Here is a 19332-nt window from a genome sequence, read left to right on the forward strand (position 1 = left end):
ACTCAAAATCTTATGGCAGTGAATGTTAAAAACTAAAAATTAATAAATTAATTAAAAAAAACAAAAAAAATTTAATTAACTATACACGAGTCTCTAGACAAGAGGCATATAATTGATTGTCAGACCCATGCCTGAAGTCCTTCCAGTTTCGAAAGAACCTACCAGGCCTTGAGATCTGCTGGCGTAGCTTCTAAACACTCAAAATCACTTCCTCACTGTGAGGAGGCATCAGAATAGATCATTATTGATAGCATGCAAAGTCTCCCATCAAACATTAGAAAAAATAACTTGAAATGACAGTAATTCCACTGTAGGGGGAAAAAAAACTCTGTCTTTAAATAGGAAGGATTACTTTTTTCCATAAACAGATTTCTAAACCTTGAAGCTATGGTGTCATGGATAATCCTTTTGCAGTAAACAGGTAATTATAGATCTCTTTGCCATTAAGAGAACCTAGATAAATGTGAGCTGAGCACAATTATGTAACTATGTGCACTTCCACCAAAGAGTTGCTGGGGACTGAATTAATTCTCTTTACCATCTGTGACAGTAAAGGGTCAGTAACTGTGCTGTCATTGAAAATTTAATACACTCTGATGTCCCCTGACCAGTTCAACTTTAAGAAAAATAATTCCAGCACTGTTAGTCTGACACCCAAGTTTTATAGGCCTAGTCCTCTAAGTAGATTCCAGTTAATACTGAAACTCTTTTCCTACAACCCAAACTAGTTTCATAGGAAGAAATCTTGTGTTAGTGCAACAAAGAAACCAGCAATTCACCGTAGATGATGATATTGGATGGAATGGGGGAGGGAGGGAGCTTAACATCATGAGATTTAGAGCAGGAAAGCACCTCCTAGTGCCCCCCACTTTTCTTACACCTACTTTACAGATAAGGAAACTGAGGCCAAGGGATGTGAAATAATTTGCCCAAAGTTATGCAGATAATAAGTAGCAAGGCTAGGGTTTGAACCCAAGTGTTCTGACTGGAAACCTAGCGCTCTTCTCACTATATCATGCCACTCATAAATCAGAGTTTCTGCGGGCTTTTATCTGGCACTTTTATTTTAAAATTATAATGAGAAAAGGATAGGCTAGATGTCCTTGGAATGTAAGATGAGTGGTCAGATGGAATGGCAGAAAGGGGTCACTTGGCAGCACAATGGATGGAACACTGGGTGTATAGTCAGGAAGACTTCAGTTCAAATTCTGCTTCAGACACTTACTTACTAGCTGTGTGACTTGGGCAAATCACTTAATCTGTCTGCTTCAGTTTCCTCATCTGTAAAATGAGGATAATAACAATACCTTACCTGGTTGTTGAAAGGATCACAAATGAAATAATAATTGTAAAGCACCTGGCACACAGTAAAAGTTATATAAATGTTAGTTATCATTATTATTATTATAGCATTTACCTCACAAGGTTATTGTGAAGATCAAATGTGATAGTATTTGTAAAATAACAAAACAAAAGCACTTTTGCACAGTACTAGTCACTAGCAGGCACTATAAATAATGCTTATTCTATTCCCTCCCTACTATATTTTTTAAAAGAATAATTTATAATTAGAAAATACAGTATTTCAAAGTTGGCAAATTCTTTATAAACATCTGATTTGATACAACAACCATGTGAAAATAGGTGCTAACCCATTTATACACGAGAAAACTGAGACAACAAAATGAAGTAATTTTCCCAGGGTAACATAATTAGGAAGTATTGAAGACAGAGTTGGAACTTCTATATACAATGCTTATCTATTTATATATAAAATCTGTCACCAAAGTTGTACCCTGATTCCTCCTGGTGAGATGAAAGTAACCCTGGGTCAGAGGCCTTAGGATTACAGGACGATAGAGGTCATCTAATCTTAACCTGGCATTGTATAGATATGGAAACTGAAGCTGAGAGAAGTTATTTGACATGCCTAAGGTCACACAGGCAGACTTGAACCCAAACCCTAGGGCCTGAGAACCAGTTCTTTTTTTTTTCTCAATAGGCTGCTTTCTCTCAGGAGATTGCCCAGAAAGAACAGACCTGTCATTCCATTTTCTTGCCACTTATTTGAACATATACATGGAGAAACTAGGATGTGTTGTTATGTTAAGTCATTTCAATTGTGTCTGACTCTTCACGATCCCATTTAGGGTTTTCTTCACAAATATGTTGCAGTGGTTTGCCATTTCCTTTTCCAGCTCATTTTATAGAGCAGACAACTGAGGCAAAAAGGGTTAAGCGACTTGTCCATGGTTCCAGAACTAGTGTCAGAGACCAGATTTGAACTCAGGAAGATGAGTCTTCCTGACTCCAGGCCTGGCATTCTATCCACTAAGGTGCCACCTAACTGCCCTCAAAACTAGAATAGCTAAATGACAATGCAAACTATTTGAGTTGGATTTAAGCAACAAAAAATAGTCTGAATTAAGTGAATCCTATAGCAACAATTAACCACTTCTCTTTAATCCTTGTATGTTTCCGAAGCAGTATAAATATCTAGGCATGATGCATTCTTAAAGAAGAGAGGAAAACTGGCTAAAGTCTTGGGGTCCTTAGAAATTTGGGTCAATAATTGTAATCTTCTTAATTATCTATGTGTGCATAGGGAAGGACATTTTATAGCCATCCACTAAAAATTCAGCCCAATGCAAAAATATCACCATCCCATTTATTTTTATTCCTTCCCTAAAAAAAGTGAAATGTGAATCAAAGACCTTAGTTCACCTTCATGAATGCGCCTCATTAGAAGCTGAGGCTATTAAAAAAATGTTACAAGGGCCCTACTCAAAATGCAATTTAGAATTTCTGCTGGCTATTTTTTTTTTTTAGCATAAAGGTAAAGAGTGGGTTATTCCAGTGGCTTTCTTGTTTTTCTTTGCTTTCTGTTAAAAAACAAAACAAAAACAAAAAAACCAATTCAGTGAACAAGTTAACATTTGAATTCTAAAAGATTTGACATTTGTTTTATTTGCCTGAGAAAGAGCATGATGAGCCAGGAAGACCTGAGTTCAAGTCTTGACTTTGACAGTTGCTGTGTGACTTTGGACAAGTCACTTAACCTTTGTTCCTTAGGCAACTCTCTAAGACTACAAGTTACAGAGAAGGAGCCAACTTGAATTAGTAGAACGAGTTTTCTCTTCCAGTAGTTCCTCATACCCATGATATCATGGGTCCTGCCCCATTTCCTGTTTATTTGCCTGTAATTACTGGCGGTGGGGAAGGGAGATAGGAGAGAAGAGTAGGAGACTTCCTCCAAAGACTAACTCCTACTAATACAAAGAAAAACTAATGAATAAGAAATTGATTTTTGTTTAACTCCTGCCTCTCCCCTAAGCCAAAAAAAGAAAGAAAGAAAGAAAGAAAGAAAGAAAGAAAGAAAAGAAAGAAAGAAAAGAAAGAAAAGAAAGAAAGAAAGAAAAATGGAATGTCCAGTTATTAACTGATGCTCCATAGCATTTCAAAGCTGGGAAAGTGCTTTGCATATATCATATCTCATTTCATTCCCATGACGACCCTGGGAGGCAGGTACTGCAGATATTACCATTCTTATTTTAAAGATGAGGAAATAGGTCAAAAATGTTTAATCATTTACTCACAGTTATACAGCTAGTGAGTATGGAAATTACTTTTGAAACCAAGTCTTTTCTGACTCCAAGTCCCATTCTCAGAGAAGACAAGGGAATGGAAAGGAAGTACAGGAAAGGAAGGGAAATAGGGAAGGGAAGGAGCATTTACATAGAACCTACTATGGTACAAGGTTGGCTCTCAGACATTGAAAAATTTCACACCAAAGAACCCATTCTTCCCTACTCAGAAGTAGGAATGATTTTTGCTGTATCAACTTTCATATTCAGAAACAATCGGTAAATTTTTTCATAGTTTCCTTACATTTCTTATTCTTCCAAAATTTGCAGAATTTAGCTCACATTGAATGTATTCAAAAGAAGAACCGGGGGGCAGCTAGGTTGTGCAGTGGATAGAGCACTGGTCCTAGAGTCAGGAGGACCTGAGTTCAAATCTGGGCTCAGACACATAACACTTACTAGCTGTGTGACTCTGGGCAAGTCACTTAACCCCAATTGCCTCACAAAAAAAAAAGAAGAACCAATTTTTGAACCCAGGAACCATTACAGAACTAAAGACCTGCAGCTTGTATCAAATCCCAACCTCTGTTCCAACTAAACTTAATCTCATGTGACTTCCCAAAATGTTCTATTTGTTGATCCATACTATTGGTTGGGTACTGTCCAGGAGCGAGCACAATTGGGAAAGTAAGACCATTCTGGGGTATTTGACCCATTCTAAAAAGTTTCTTAGTAGTCAGATTGATCTTGAAACCCCTGAGATTTCTTCAGGATGACTTGGAATTTGGGGGAGAATAGGCTTTAAAGGGGAAAGATGAGACATCTAATAATTATCTTTCAGTAAAAAGAAAAAAGAAGATTCTAGACTAGATGTTACCAGGTAGTACCATGGACAAGCCCTTCCACAGTTGACTATATATAATTTGGGATCCTACCAAATTTCACAGGAACTACTGAAGTTATCCTGCTAGTACTGGGAAATCAACTACTGTGAGTGGGTTTTTGGACCACACTATAAGAGAAGCCAGTGACCTGCATTTTGCACAATGGGGAAAACTGAAATCAGGCTAGCTATCCTTGGGGGACATGACAGCACTGGTTTTTGTTTTTGTTTTTGTTTTTGTTTTTTTACCATTTCCAAGGTTTTTAGTTTTCCAAGAGAAATACTTAAACTATGCAATTTAGAATGACATAGTCTTTCTTTAGGCATAGATATTCAACTGTGATGAATTTCACACAAAAAAAGACATAAGAGGTTGGTCCCAAGGGTAGAAGAGCTTTCTCTGTGTTCCCTTCCTTTATTTTTAAGCTAATCATCAAATAAGCTCCCATAAGCTGTCCTTGGTCCTGTCACTACAGATCTCTGCACTATGCTGAGTAATCTTTCCTCTGAGTGTATTGACTCCTTTCCTGCTGTCTATTTAATTTAGAGTTCATTAAGAAAAAAAGATTTCTGCCTTTCTACTTTTGTTGTTGTTGTTGAGTCATTTCAGTTATGCCCAACTCTTCCTGACTCCATTTGGAGTTTTCTTGGCTAAGATACTAGGGTGATTTGCCATTTCCTTCTCCAGCTCATTTTAGAGTTAGGAAACTGAAGCAAACAGGGTTAGATGACTTGCCCAGGGTCACACAGCTAGTAAGTGTCTGAGGCCAGATTTGAACTCGGGCCTTCCTGACTCCAGACCTGGTGTTCTATCCACTGTCACCTAGTTGCCCTCTCCTTTCTACTACACAAGAATGTCCAGTGTATTCCTGGTCTTTAATAATAATAAATAATTATAAAATAAATTCCCTACTCGCTGTTTTCAAGAATACCTTGAAGAAGTAAAGAATGTTTTCCCTTTAGCATTTCTAATTAATTGCTATTTCTAATGACTTATGCATTATATTTCAGAGCAAAAAGCAAAATAAAAACTTAAAATATCAATAAAGGTCTGTTTTAAGGTTTCAAGATGAAAGCAGGTCTACATGATCCACAACGGTCCCACTAGTAAAGATCTACTTCCAAATGACTTTATTTTGACTTTATAAGCCTGTTCATTTGTCAATCCATTGTCATAAATCACAGGCCTATTGTAAATCATCCATTTTTATTAACTTTTTTTACTTATTAGTGCCATTTATATCTTAATTTATAATACTTTACTTGGTCATAAAAATAAACCACTCTTAAAATTCTATGCCTAACCTGGGAACTGGTTACATTCCCAAAGTTCCTTTTTAAGTAGACTCATAACACAATTTCCCAAAGAAATGAGGTAATATGGATCAGCCCACTCACAAAAACCTATTACATAAAACAAGTGTGAAACTCATTGGATTGGTCTGTAAGTACATATATCTTGGACAAGTATTATATACCAATGGATATTGACCTCAACCCAGTTTTGAACAGGATTTAGGCTCCATCAGGCTTGACTGCATTTGGGAAACTTCACAATACCCTCAATAACTCCAAGTTTACTTGCTATCAGAAAAAGCCACCTTTTAATGTGGATATTCTCCCAATGATGCTCTAGGGCTATAAATCACAGAATTGCAAGTGATCCAGAGGAGAATCGAAGGATGCATAGCAGGTGTAAATAGGCAACAGTATATAGTCATCCATGATTTCAATTTAAGAAGTGTCACAAAGGCATCTTTAAAGACATTAAGGGGACGTGGTAAAGTGGAAAGAGCACGGGTTCGGGAGTCTGTGGACCCTGGTTCAAATCTTAGTTCTTACTGTCCTTGTGACCTTGAGCAATCTACCTGACTTTTCCTGGCTCCAGATTGCTCATCTATGAAAAGAAGGTGTTGGACTAGATGTCCTTTAAGGTCCCTCCCAGCTTTAAGTATGATACTGGAAAACAGGAGGCAGCTAGGCAGCTAGAGGGAGAGAGAGCAATAGCAGGTGGATAGCTCAAGTGTTGCATCGGTCTCCATGAAACAGCCTGAAGAAGGCCACTCTGTAGGGTGCCTCTATTTCTCCGTCTACAGAACAGGGATAATACCACCTATTATTACCTACTTTGTATAGCAACTGTAAGGGTTAAATGAGATGTATGTTGAGCATCTTGCAAACCTTAAAGAGCAATAGTAATGGTCAGTTATTAGATTGTATCTGATGTGGAGGATTTATGGAAATTCTCACACAGGTTGAGAAGGTAGGGATGAGTTTGATTTCTTCTACTCCAGCACTTACTATGTGCAAGGCAACGTGGATGATTTGGGTTACCATCTCTATTCCTGGAAGAAGTATTCACATGAGTGATGTCACCGATCAATTGCCCTACTGAGGACAAATACTTAAAATACATTTAAGATTCTTAGTAAGACAAACTCTGACCACCAGGTTTCAATCAACCAGTAACCATGTATTAAGCACTTACCTTGTGCTAAATACAGTGCTAAATCCTGTGATTACAAAGGCAAAAAATAGTCCCTGCCTTCAAAAAGGTTATACTCTAATGGAGGAGAGCATGTAAGTAAATACGTATGATATAGACACACATACACACATCCATATATGCACATATGAGTGTGTATATCATAAATATGTGTGTGTGTACACACACACACACACACACACACACACACACACACACACACACACACACACACACACACGATGGCAAGAAAGTAGCCTTAGAGGGAAAACCCTAGCAGCTAGAGAGACTAGGAAAGGCCACCTGGTTTAACTGTTTCTATGGCAAAATATGTTCAGAGTTTCAGCTACAGATACCCGGAACTCATCTTTTACAACTAAGCTAAGGGCTCCCCTTTCCTTTACCTTTCCACCGCCAGGCTCTCCAGCATGTTAGGGGTACATAGCAGTGGTGCCTCCTGTCATTGTTAATAGCCTTCGCAGATGCTCTGTCACCCACACCCTCTCTTTTGCAGTTCCCATGGATCCCAAGGGTTCCCCTGGCTGTTCGTGATTCTGACTAGAGTGTATCCTTTCTCCCTTGGCCCTCCACTAGAATGGAATGCAGCCCTCCTGAGGTTTTCTAAGAGTTTTTACTGCTAGTAACAAAAGGGAACCAGACAGAGGGTCAAAAGGTTCCTTTTTAAGTCTATTCCAAGTTTTCCACTTTGGCCAGACAGGGAAACACAAAATCACACACAGGTGCTATTGTCAAGTCTTTGTCCAGAAAGGGCTAATATAAGATTTATCTACATTTTAAAAGAAAACCAGGCTGGCCTCCCTTCCCATTTCCTCACTAGAGCTGGAGATGAGGCAAAGACCATTAGGTAGAAAGCAAAGTAGCAGGGAGAGGAAGGAGACCAGGATGGCATAAGCAGCACAGGTAGATCTTTTAAAAGCATGCTTGGCAACAATAGTAATAATAGCTATCAAGTATATAGCATTTCAAGGTATGTAATTATGCAATTATGCAAATTATGCAATTGCTTTACATGTATTATCTCATTTGATCCTTATAGCAACCCTGTTACGTGGCTGTTATCTCCATTTTATAGATGAGGGACCTGAGATTAATCAAGGTTAAATGACTTGTCCAAGGTCATGCACCTAATAAATGTCTGAGATATAATTTGAAACATACTTCTTCCTGAGTCCAAATTGAAATCCTAGCTGCCTCAAAAAAAAATAAGTAAATAAATCAATACTATGGGAGAAAGGGGAAAGGAGAAGTTAAAAGGTTTTATTTCTCTTACCTCAATATGAACACTTACTTGACTTAGAATAGCAGATCAAAACCTGCCACTCTGGACTGCTTTTGGGATATGAGAAGTAGGAATGGAGAGAATGGAGCAGGAATTATGGGAATGAAGAGGTGGTCCTAGGCAACTGGTAAAGGGGGGAAAGGGAAAGAAAGGGAGAAAAAGGGAAATCCCAAAGAGTGGCAGCTGGGTGGGTGAGAGATTTGCTACGGCCACCAGGTATCCAGGTACATTGGTATGAGGAAGTAGAATGTGGCTTAAAGGCTACCTTTAATGCTCAGACCACTTCCCAACATCCTACTCACCCTATCCTAAACTACCCACTTGTAGTTGGCAAGGTTTTGTGAAACCAGAAATGATGTGAAAATTCTTGAAATAGGTTATTGATTTGGGTGGATTATTTCATTTCGAAATTGCTTCTGGTTTGCTGGAAATGCCCGTGTTAAAATCAGATGTGTGATTACTGCGCTCTGTCCTAGGGTAAGTAGACATACTCTGTACCTAAAGACGTCTGTCTGAATTGTCAAGGCAGGCTAATTTGGTCAGCAAATCACAAGATTACAGACTTAGAGCTGGAATGGAGTCATCTAGCCCAATCCTTTCATTTTAAAGATGGGTAAACAGGAGGCCCCAAGAGGTCAAAGTGATTTGCCCACTGTCACACAGGTAATCCATGGCAAGACTGGGATTTAGACATAAGTCCTCTCCCTCTCAAACCAGTACCCCTTTCCACAAGCCCATAGAGAAAGCCCAAGGTTTTTAAAAATTATAAAAGAATCATATGCCAGCTTATCAGTAGAAATATCTGAACACAACTCAGAACAAATCATGTTTTCTAAGAAAGTAGTACGTAGCCTAATGTAACATGGTTAGCCTGTAACTGAGTCAGTTCTGCCCCATGACATTAATGCTGTAAAAGATTCTACTTTATACTTCATAAACTAAATTAATTTGCCTGATTGGGAATTGTATTTAGAAATATCATTTGATGAGTTAGCATTAAAAAGAAGGTTGCAGTGTTTTTCTTTTTGTCTCTTTTCAGCTAACTGTACTAAAATCATAGCAGCAGAAAGAGCAGTCGCTCAGGCCAGCATCAGACTTCTATGTTTGCGTTTTCTGACAGAGAGGGTATATTAGCAGAAACAAAAAAGCAGCCCCCATAGGCACACACAGACCATGTGAGTGAGTAGCTAATGCACAGACCCTCTGACAGAAGAAAAGCAAATACAGATAACCAGGTGAAATGAAACCACCTGATGGCCAAGGACCCTGTCTTGGCAGCAACCACAATAAATAATAACAACTATGAACCTTGAGGGGGGGCAATTTCTCTTGCCTCTTGGAAAGCAATTTTCTGATTTCTATTCCAGAGGGCCCTAAAGACAGACAATAAAGCCTGAAAAACTAAGGAAAAAAACAACATTCTTTCATAATAAAACCCTTAGAAGCTTAAGCCCAACTGACTGCTGAAGAGTATGCATCAGGATAAAAAAAAAATCTACCTGAAGTTATTTAGCCCAGATCAACTAAAATGGAGGTCTGAGGCTTTCAAGAAAAATATAAAATATCTCGAGGTTGCCATGACAACACCACTGCTGTTCACCAATTGTCAGTGATGAGATTGCCTTGGCAATCTCTTTTCTCTCTGATCACTAGAATGGTGAGAGTTGAATACTTTCAGTTTCTAATGGCCCAGACTAAAAACATGGGTGTGTGTGTGTGTGTGTGTGTGTGTGTGTGTGTGTGTGTGACATATAGTGATAATGATAATAACAATAATGATAGCTAAAATCCTATAGTGATCTTAAAGTTTCCAAAATGCTTTGCATATATTATCTCACTAGATCTTCATCACCTACCTGTGAGGTAGGTACTATTATTATCCTCTTTGTACAAATGAGGAAACAGACTGAAAGAGATTAAGTGACTTATTCAAGATCACATAGCTATTAAGGGTCTGAGGCAGAATTTGAATTGAAGTGTTCCTGACTCCAAGTCTAGTCTCTATTTGAGGTTCAGTTGCAAATACCGGAAAGCTCGAATACATTTTAGATAATTCATTCTAAACCTTTTCCCAAATCCTCACAAGGTCTACCTTTCTTTCAACTTTTCTAGCAATTAACTATTCAACAAGAACTTAAGAAGTAGAGATATGAGGGGTTTTGAGATACAGAGTAGGGAAGATGAGGGAACCCTTGAGAAAGAGAGGCTTGATTTTCTCAGTAAAGTAGGAGACAAAGTCATTTCCTGACAGAGTTTGGGACCACCACTGTGGGGAGACTGAGAAATCAATCAGAAAAGTTAAAAAAAGATTACTTTGTGGTACTAAGAGTTGAGATTAAACAAAATGAGTTTGTGGTAGACTCAGCCAACAAGTTGGTATCTTCCAATAGTGGAATTCAGGAGCATGGGGATAGGTCCACACTTCAGGAATAAAGTACTCAATACAGTAAAACTGGTTATTTATACATATATATATATTATATATATGTATATGTATGTATATGTATGTATGTATATATACATGGTCAGGGACTGCAAATGGAGGAAAGTGAGTCCAAAATATGGGTGACGAATTTTCAAATGAATATACCTAAATTAACTCAAATAAACACATGTAGCTTTGGTGAGGAAAATTGGAACTACAAAATATCCTGTCTCCTTATAAAACTCTTTCTATCCAAGTGGGCTGATATGTTTTAACAATATGCTCTAACAAAATGCTCTAATATCATCCCTTATCTTCATCTACCCACTTCCTGTCCCCTTCACCCAGGTAATTTTATAGTTTAGGAAGCTAGAATACAGAAAATTTAAGGGACTTGTTTAAGTCAATCCACTTAATTCAATTTTCTCAATCTCCAAAAAAAAAAAAAGAAAAGAAAAAAATCTATTGACCATCTATTAAGAGCAAGGCATTGAGTTAGGTGCTAAGGATTCAAAACCAAAAAAAACCAGTCAAGAAACTTGGGATCAAATCAGGGGTGGTGATGGGGGAGGAGATATAACATGTACATAAATAAACACAATAGAATGTAGAATGTATGAAAAACAAAAGAGAGATCCAAAATGATCTAGGAAAGAATGAGGGAGAGATCATTTTCCACTACCAGGGCCAAGAAATCAAGCAAGATTCCACGGAGGAGATGTTACCTGATCTAGGTCCTGGAGAAAGAAAAGAATATCAGAAGTGGGAGAGAGGAGACATAGCATTGTCTTTTCATAGAAGTTATCATTTGAATCTATTTGAAAGAAAAAAAAGAAAGAGTATGGCACAAGATTAGGAGTGATAAGAGTTTTGCTGAAATGTGTAAGAGTCCTTTGAAATTAAGCTGGAAATGTAAATTGGAGCTAGATTGTAGTTGATCTTGAAATTTGACCAAGACTGAGTTTGAGTTTTATTTTCTAGACAAGAGACCCAGAAAGGTTAAGTGATTTGCCCAAGGTCAGATCTATGTATTAGGAGGAATGGTTTGATTATTGAGTGAAGGATCAAGTGGAGGGAGGACAGATTAGCAGCATGGATAACAAGAAACTACCATAATACAGTTGAAAAGTAATGAAAGGTTGAATTAGGGTTGAGGAATAAGAGTAGAAAAAAAAGGGACAGATGCAAGATTGTGGAGATAAAATTGACAGCATTTGACAGTTGGTTATATCTGAGTGAGGGTGAGATGAAGAGAAAAGAGTTTAAGTTGACTTCGAAGTTTCAAGCCTGGATAACAGGGAGAATAGTGGTGTTAATCACAGAAATAGAAAGTTGGAAGCAGGGATAGTTTGAGGGGAACGAATTTAGTTTTTTACATATTGGGTTTGAGGTGATGGAGGGGAATGTAGGTAGAGATAACCAGCAGGCAACTGAAGATATGGAATGTCAGGAAAGACAATCAAAGACAGAGAGACAGAGACAGCATTAGAAAGACACCCCATCAATTAGGGAATGGCTGAACAGTTGTGATATATGATTGTGATGGAATACTACTGTGCTATAAGAAATGATAAGCTTAATGATCTTAGACAAGCATGGAAATAATGAAGAGCAAAATGAGCAGAACCAAGAGAACATTGTATATACTAACAGCAAGACAGAGAAAGAAATCAAGAAAGCCAAAGTGGGAGGGGCAGCTAGGCGGCACACCTCAATAGAGCACCGACCCTGAAGTCAAAAGGACCTGAGTTCAAATCCGACCTCAGACCAAATACTTGACACTTACTAGCTGCGGGACCATGGGCAAGTCACTTAACCCCAATTGCCTAAAAAACAAACAAACAAACAAACAAAAAAAGAAAGCCAAATGGGGGGGGGGAGGTAGAAGAGTAAGAGTATCCAAAAGAAAGGGGAGTGAAAAGAGTTAAATGCTGCAAGGAGATAAACCAAGATGATGTTTGACAGGGGAAAAGCACATTGGATATGGTAATTAGGAGGTCATCTGTGACTTTGAAGCAAGCAGTTTCTGTAGAATGGAGTGGATGAAAGCTAGACTGCAAGAGATTGAGGAATGAATAGAGATGGGGGGAGGGGGTGTTCTATTAAGTCAATCAATCAATAATCTCACTCCACTTATTCCTGATACCTTTATGAGGTGAGAACATATATCAATGGATTCAATCAGAGGTGTGAACAGGTGTGAACAAAGTCCTGGAATCTACATTGAATCAATCAAAGGCATTTCAACTAATTTCTTGGACTTGTAGAGAACTAGGTTCCTGCAGGACTTGTATAAAACAATCAAGCTAGTGTGGAGTCACCTCATAGCTTAGTGGCAAAAGTCTCATGCCAAGCCCTTGCAACGAAATTACTTTGATGGGGAAAGGGAAACGCTTTATCCACCCCACTCTTGCCATTCTTTTGGCTGGAGGAGGATCTTGTGAACTTCGAAGAATCTAGAGGATTTGAATTTTCCCACTAAGACTAGCATCCCAAAACAACTAATGGCATTGTCTTTATTGGGAGTCAAGAACAGACTGAACATGATAAGCAAAGGCACACTGAAGGCTCTACAAGGAGCCCTGTGGAAAAAGATCTACCATAACTAACTTGTAGCATCTTGAGAACTCCAGTGAAACGACTTTCAGGAGCTGTGAGTTACCATTTGACCACATGTACTCTTTCCATTTGATTCCACTTTCCCTTGTGTTCTATATGTACTTATGGGAGACCAAGTCACAGACTTTAGAAGGAGGGGAAAGGAGGAAGAGGATATATCATATCAACTATAAACACCTCAGCAAATGGCCTTTTCTAAAAGCTAATTAACGTTGGCTAACTAATGGGTGGCAACTGATAACCACAGTTAAGAAGCATACTGGGTGAGGTATAGCGTTAGAAAGGCACCCCATCAACTGGGGGATGGATGAACAAGTTCTGGTATATGATTGTGATGGAATGCTACTGTGCTATAAGAAATGATGAGCTCAATGATCTTAGACAAGAATGGAAAGACTTGCACAAAATAATGAAGAGCAAAATGAACAGAACCAAGACAACACTGTATACAGTAACAGCAATATTATTTTAAGGGTGACTTTGAGTGAATAAGTTATTTTGACTATTTTTATTTTTTCATTCTTTTCTTTTTTTAATTTTTAAATTTATTTATTTTTAGTTTTCAACATTCACTTCCATAAGTTTTTGAGTTTCAAATTTTCTCCACCTCCCTCCTCTCCTCCCTCCCCAAGACAGTGTGCAATCTGAAATAGGTTCTCTATATATATTCTTATTAAACATATTTTCACATTAGTCATGTTGTAAAGAAAAATTAGAATGAATGGGAGAAACCACGATAAAGAAGAAACAAAAAAAAAAAGAGAGAGCAAATAGTATGCTTCAATCTGTATTCAGACTCCATAGTTCTTTCTCTCTATGTGGATAGTATTTTCCATCATGAATCTTTTGGAGTTGTCTTAGATCCTTGCATTGCTGAGAAGAGATAAGTCTATCAAAGTTAGTCATCACACAACGTGGCTGTCACTGTGTGCAATGTTCTCTTGGTTCTGCTCATTTAATTCAGCATCAGTTCGTTATTTGGGTATTATAAATACCCAAATTAACTATAAAGAACATATGAAGAAAGATGCTATCTGCATCCAGAGAAAGAACTATAAATAGATGTATATGTGTATATATGTGCATGTATATATTCATGTGTATATATACATACATACATATATATGTGTATATACACACACACACACACACATTTGTGTCTAATGGTGGTTATCTCTAGGGCAGGGGAGGGGAGGGGGAAGAAAGGAAAAAGAAAAAAATTTACATTATAATTTTGTTGCACATTTAAAAGGAGTAGCAAGTTATACATAGTAGATTTGCAGTTTCATATGCGATCATCTTTTGTTTTGTACTGTTACAGAAATGCTTGTTTTATTCCATAAATTAAAAAAAAGAAAGATACCCTATGACACCTAAATCCTTAGAGTTACCCTGGAACCCTGAATGAAGACATAGCAGACACCCCTGGGGCCCAGCTGGTGAGTATGAGCAGGATCTGGAAAGATAGCTCCAGAGCATGCACTACAAATGAAGAGTGAAGACATAAACACAAGTAATTGCAGATTGAGCTTTCTAGGAGTTTAGTCACCTGTCCATGGCTAAACTAGTTATATATCCTAGGTGCAGTAGTTAATAGCCTCTTTCCATTCACATGAAACACTGTTCACAAAATAAGCATTAAATAAATAGTTCCTAGGATCATTGATTTAAAACTGGTAGATACCTTGGAAGTCATCTAGTTTTGATGGAAGTCATCCTCATTTTATGGATGAGGAAAAAAAAAAGTTGTCACCTATCACACAGGTAGCAAATGAGAGCCAAGATTCAACTCTAAATTCTTTTATTTCAAATCCAGTGTTATTTTCACTCAACCAAGCTGCCTCTTAATCATGGATGTCTTACCAAGCCTCACGGTTTCAATTGTACCTCTATGCAGATCATTGCCCAAATCCTTATCTGTAGCCCAAACTCTTCATGAGCCTTAATTTTGAATTTTCAAGTGCCATCCCACATTATCTGTATATATTGCTGGTACCTCAAATTCAACAAGTTCCAAACTGAATCAATTTTTCTCCCTCTCTGACTTCTACTTCCCACACCAAATAAAAAAGAAACCACCCATTTCCTGCTAACTACCCTCTGTCAGTCAACAAGCATTCTTGTTTGCTTTGTTTTTTTTTTTAATCATTTTTTTCTTTTAGGCAATTGGGGTTAAGTGACTTGCCCAGGGTCACACAGCCAGTGAGTATTAAGTTTTTGATCCCAGGTCAGATTTGAACTCAGGTCCTCCTGACTTCAGGGCTGGTGATCTATCCACTGCGCCACCTAGCTGCCCCCTGACAAGCATTTCTTAAAACACTTACTATGTACTAGGCACTGTGCTTAGGACTGGCAATACAAGGAACATCACAGTCCCTGTCCTCAAGGGGTGCACATTTTAATTGAGAGGATATAAAATGTAAATATCTGGGTATATAAAAGACATATACAGAGTTAATGTAAGGTGATTTCAGAGGAGTAGGTGCTAGCAGCTGAGGTGACCAGGAAAAGCCTTGCACAGAAGATGGAATGAACTGAGTTTTGAAGGAATCCAAGTAAACTAAGAGACAGGGGTGAGGGGGCAAAGCATTACAGTCATGGGAGGTGGGGGAGGGAGAGACGTGTGTGTGTGTGTGTATGCATATGTATATATGTGTAGCTATACATATATGTGTGTAAATATATAAATATGTATACATCTATATATGTATACATATACATATACAATCTTATGTATACATATACATAACTGTCCATGAGCAGCAAGCTAGGTAATACAATGGACAGAATGACTCAGAGTCAGGAATACCCGTGCCTCTAACACTTATTAGCTGTGTGACCCTGAGCAAATTACTTCACTTCCCTCCACCCCATATTATTCACTAGTAAAATGAGGTTAATAACATTGCCTACCTCACAAGGTTTTTATGAGGATCAAATGAAGTAGTACATGTGAAGTGCTTTGCAAACCTTAGAACACTATCTAAAAAATAGCTATTATCACTATCATCATCAGAGTTGAGAAATATAGGAGATAATTCAGCACCTCAGCTATCCTTAGGATTGCCGATGATGACAGGAAGGCCCCCCAGCAGTTTTTCACCAGCTGCTTTGCAAAAGGAGATGCTGCTTCTTTCAAAAGTGGTCACAGGTAAGGCCAGGTGTGGGGAACCTGTGACCTCGAGGCCACATGCAGGCCTCTAGATCCTCAAGTGAGGCCAAAATCTATTTGGATTCAGTCAAAGCGCTGCACTTGAGGACCTAGAGGGCCACATGAGGCCTTGAGGCCACAGATTCCCCACCCCTGGGCAAGGTAATATTCAGATTAAATACCACTATTATCACTGCCACAGGAAGCTATCTATTAGAGGAAGGAAAGTGAAAGAAAAGGGCCAGTTGCAGATGAGCAGTACTAGACCTTAGGGCCTGTCATTTGACATTTTCAAAGAGTAACCAAGAATGGTTCTGGACCAGCTGGATGGCTAAAAGCCTGGCTTGGAGATTGAACAGGGTAAGAAATGAAACCTTATTCCTGATTCACAGACTTTGCTTCAAAGCAATGTAAAGTAGGTATGAAGGACTTCTAGATTTATGTGGTTGATATGGTCTCAGACAATCTGGGATAGACTATAGGTTTTATTGTGTTATGCCAGTCCATATGCAGAATTTCACATATTCTAAAAAGCCTCCAGTACTATGTTTTTGTTAGAAAGGTACAAAAGAAATTGGAACCAAGTAAAGTCCATTTTAAACCCACTTACATATGCAACTGTTCCCAGGAGAAAGGATATTGTATAGTGAAATGAACCAATGAACTGAAACCATTTTCCTTAAATTTTTATTTTACTCTATTAAAAACTTCTTACAATAAAAAATCATATGCCAACAAAAATCACATATAAATAACTTTATATACTATGGAGCCTGTTTTTGGTACATATCCACTGATAATCTAATTAATCAAAGAAAGTATGGAATAATAATTATTGAATAACAATTTATTCAATGGGGAAACAGTTCATCATTCATATGGATCTTAATTTTTGACTTCATAACTACCTTTTTAGTGGTATGAATTGTAGACCTCACTCAGTTCAGTCATATACCTTTGTAACTTCTATCTATACAGAAAATTTCAACGAACTCCACAAAACATTTTAGCACATGGGCCCATCTGAAACATTCTGCTTGCTATCATACTTTCAAGACAGTAGACAATCTTAAATTGAACAGAAGGTCTATCTTCACATCTTTTAGAAAGTGTTCCAAACTTAGTCAAAATCAGTCAACTCTTTTGGAAATTATACTGGAAGAAACCTAAAGACAATTGCTCACCATTTTGTATCTAAAGTGATATAATTTTTTGGTCAACCACGAAGGACTGTCCATGCCTAAATGACTCTTCGAAGGTTTGTACCAATTTTGTCCCTTGGAAATCACTTTTTCCCCCTGAATGCATTAATAACCAGAATATTTGACTTAATTTATCCATAACATATAAATTATATAAGATTAAAACACATAAATGCTTAGGTTTGGGAGATAAAGTCCTTTGGTGTTTAATATTTACTGAAGTTTAAAATCCAATCTAAAACATTGATAGAAGTCACTTAGGACATGCAAGTGTAGAAAATCCACGCATTTTATGTTTTCCCTTGGATTTGTTGAATGGTCTTCAATATGCAGTAGTAGCAGCAGAAACAGTGATGGTGGTGGTGGTGGTGGTAGTAGTAGTAGTAGTGGTAGTAGTAGTAGTAGTAGTAGTAGTAGTAGTAGTAGTAGTGGTGTTAGTCCAGAAGGCAAGGAATGATAATTTAGCTTTTGATCTTCAGCACATATTTATGTTGTTAGTGTTCATTAATTGCCTTTAACTATCTTAGCCACAGATGAGTCTTCCCTGGGTAAATTATTGTCTTGTAGCATCAGCAGCTAGAGTACTCTGAAAGGTGTCATTCACAAAAGCTGTTAATTTCTCCCATTCCCACTCTCATCTTCGGGGATGTTAAGCTTCCAAGCCAGCTGTGGACACCTGGCTGCTCACACTAGGAAACAACCAGCCAAGATACAAACATCCAGCTGTCTTCATTACTATAACTCTTAGTGGAGAGTTAGAACTGTACGAGGTTTTACTTTAACGGTCCAAACAAAATAACAGAAGCTAACCATCAAATTAGGTCCCAGTGAACATATGGATATGGTTTTATTTAAATGGTTTAATGGATTAAAACTTTGAATATAAGATAGTGTGTAAAATAAGTATCACAAAAATTAATTAGCTCTGGTTTTTTTTCTCATTTTTCCCTTATTTATGAATGACCCAATATGTATTTGCAAAATTAAGAGACCAAGTGTATAACATTCTGTGGTCTTCTTACCATCTCTGGATGAGGAAGTTAACTACCCATCTTTTACCATCTCTCCATTCACATTTGCTCATACTAAATGTCTTCCCCATGAGAACCATTTTTTTTTGAGAACCATTTTAAATCAAGATATAATTCACATCATCACTCTTTAAGTTTACTTACGAATAGAGGATGCAGTGGAGGTCCCCCGGAGGAAATGTTGCAAGCCATCTTCACTGTCACTTGAACTAGCCATACTGTTTCTCATTTGCATCACTGAAATCTGAGAGCAAAGACTAGGCTTGCGTTCCAACCTTTTGGCATTCTATAAAGCAAAGATTTTGGATGTACCTTCAAACAGCATGTATAGTCAATAAATGAGATTCTTGAATAGACATTCAGATTCTCTCTGCACTTAGCCAACTCCCGTATTATAATTTAACTTCCTTTCTAAGGGAAGTTTTGACTTTTTCATGTTTCCAAACTATTAATGACAAAACTTACTGTTTCAATATACTAGAGTATTTATTAGGTTCTATAAGAACACCCAATAAAGAATAAAATGTACCAATGTTTATTGTAACTTAATTTATACTAAAGTTTAGAACTAAAGTAAGACTTTTGGGACAGTATGCATGCAGGCGCACACACACACACACACACACACACACACACACACACACACACACAC

At 37.7% G+C, this 19332-nt stretch overlaps 1 protein-coding gene across 3 annotated transcripts in view; it reads right to left on the reverse strand.

The window, feature by feature from the left end:
- The window catches only part of BVES (blood vessel epicardial substance), a 63305-nt gene that overhangs the window by 11565 nt on the left and 32408 nt on the right, over nucleotides 1-19332 (reverse strand). Inside the window, exons 7-8 of one of the 3 annotated variants that reach the window (XM_027853734.1) lie at nucleotides 18825-18966; nucleotides 17354-18235 (exon numbers count right to left, since the gene is read on the reverse strand). In XM_027853734.1, the coding sequence (XP_027709535.1) occupies nucleotides 18219-18235; nucleotides 18825-18966 (159 nt within the window). In that variant the 3' untranslated portion in view covers nucleotides 17354-18218. The other 2 variants (XM_027853741.1, XM_027853727.1) reach the window with 2 other exon arrangements.

Source organism: Vombatus ursinus, unplaced genomic scaffold (genome assembly GCF_900497805.2).
Source record: "Vombatus ursinus unplaced genomic scaffold, bare-nosed wombat genome assembly UNPS02000582.1, whole genome shotgun sequence".
Classification (NCBI taxonomy): Eukaryota; Metazoa; Chordata; class Mammalia; order Diprotodontia; family Vombatidae; genus Vombatus; species Vombatus ursinus.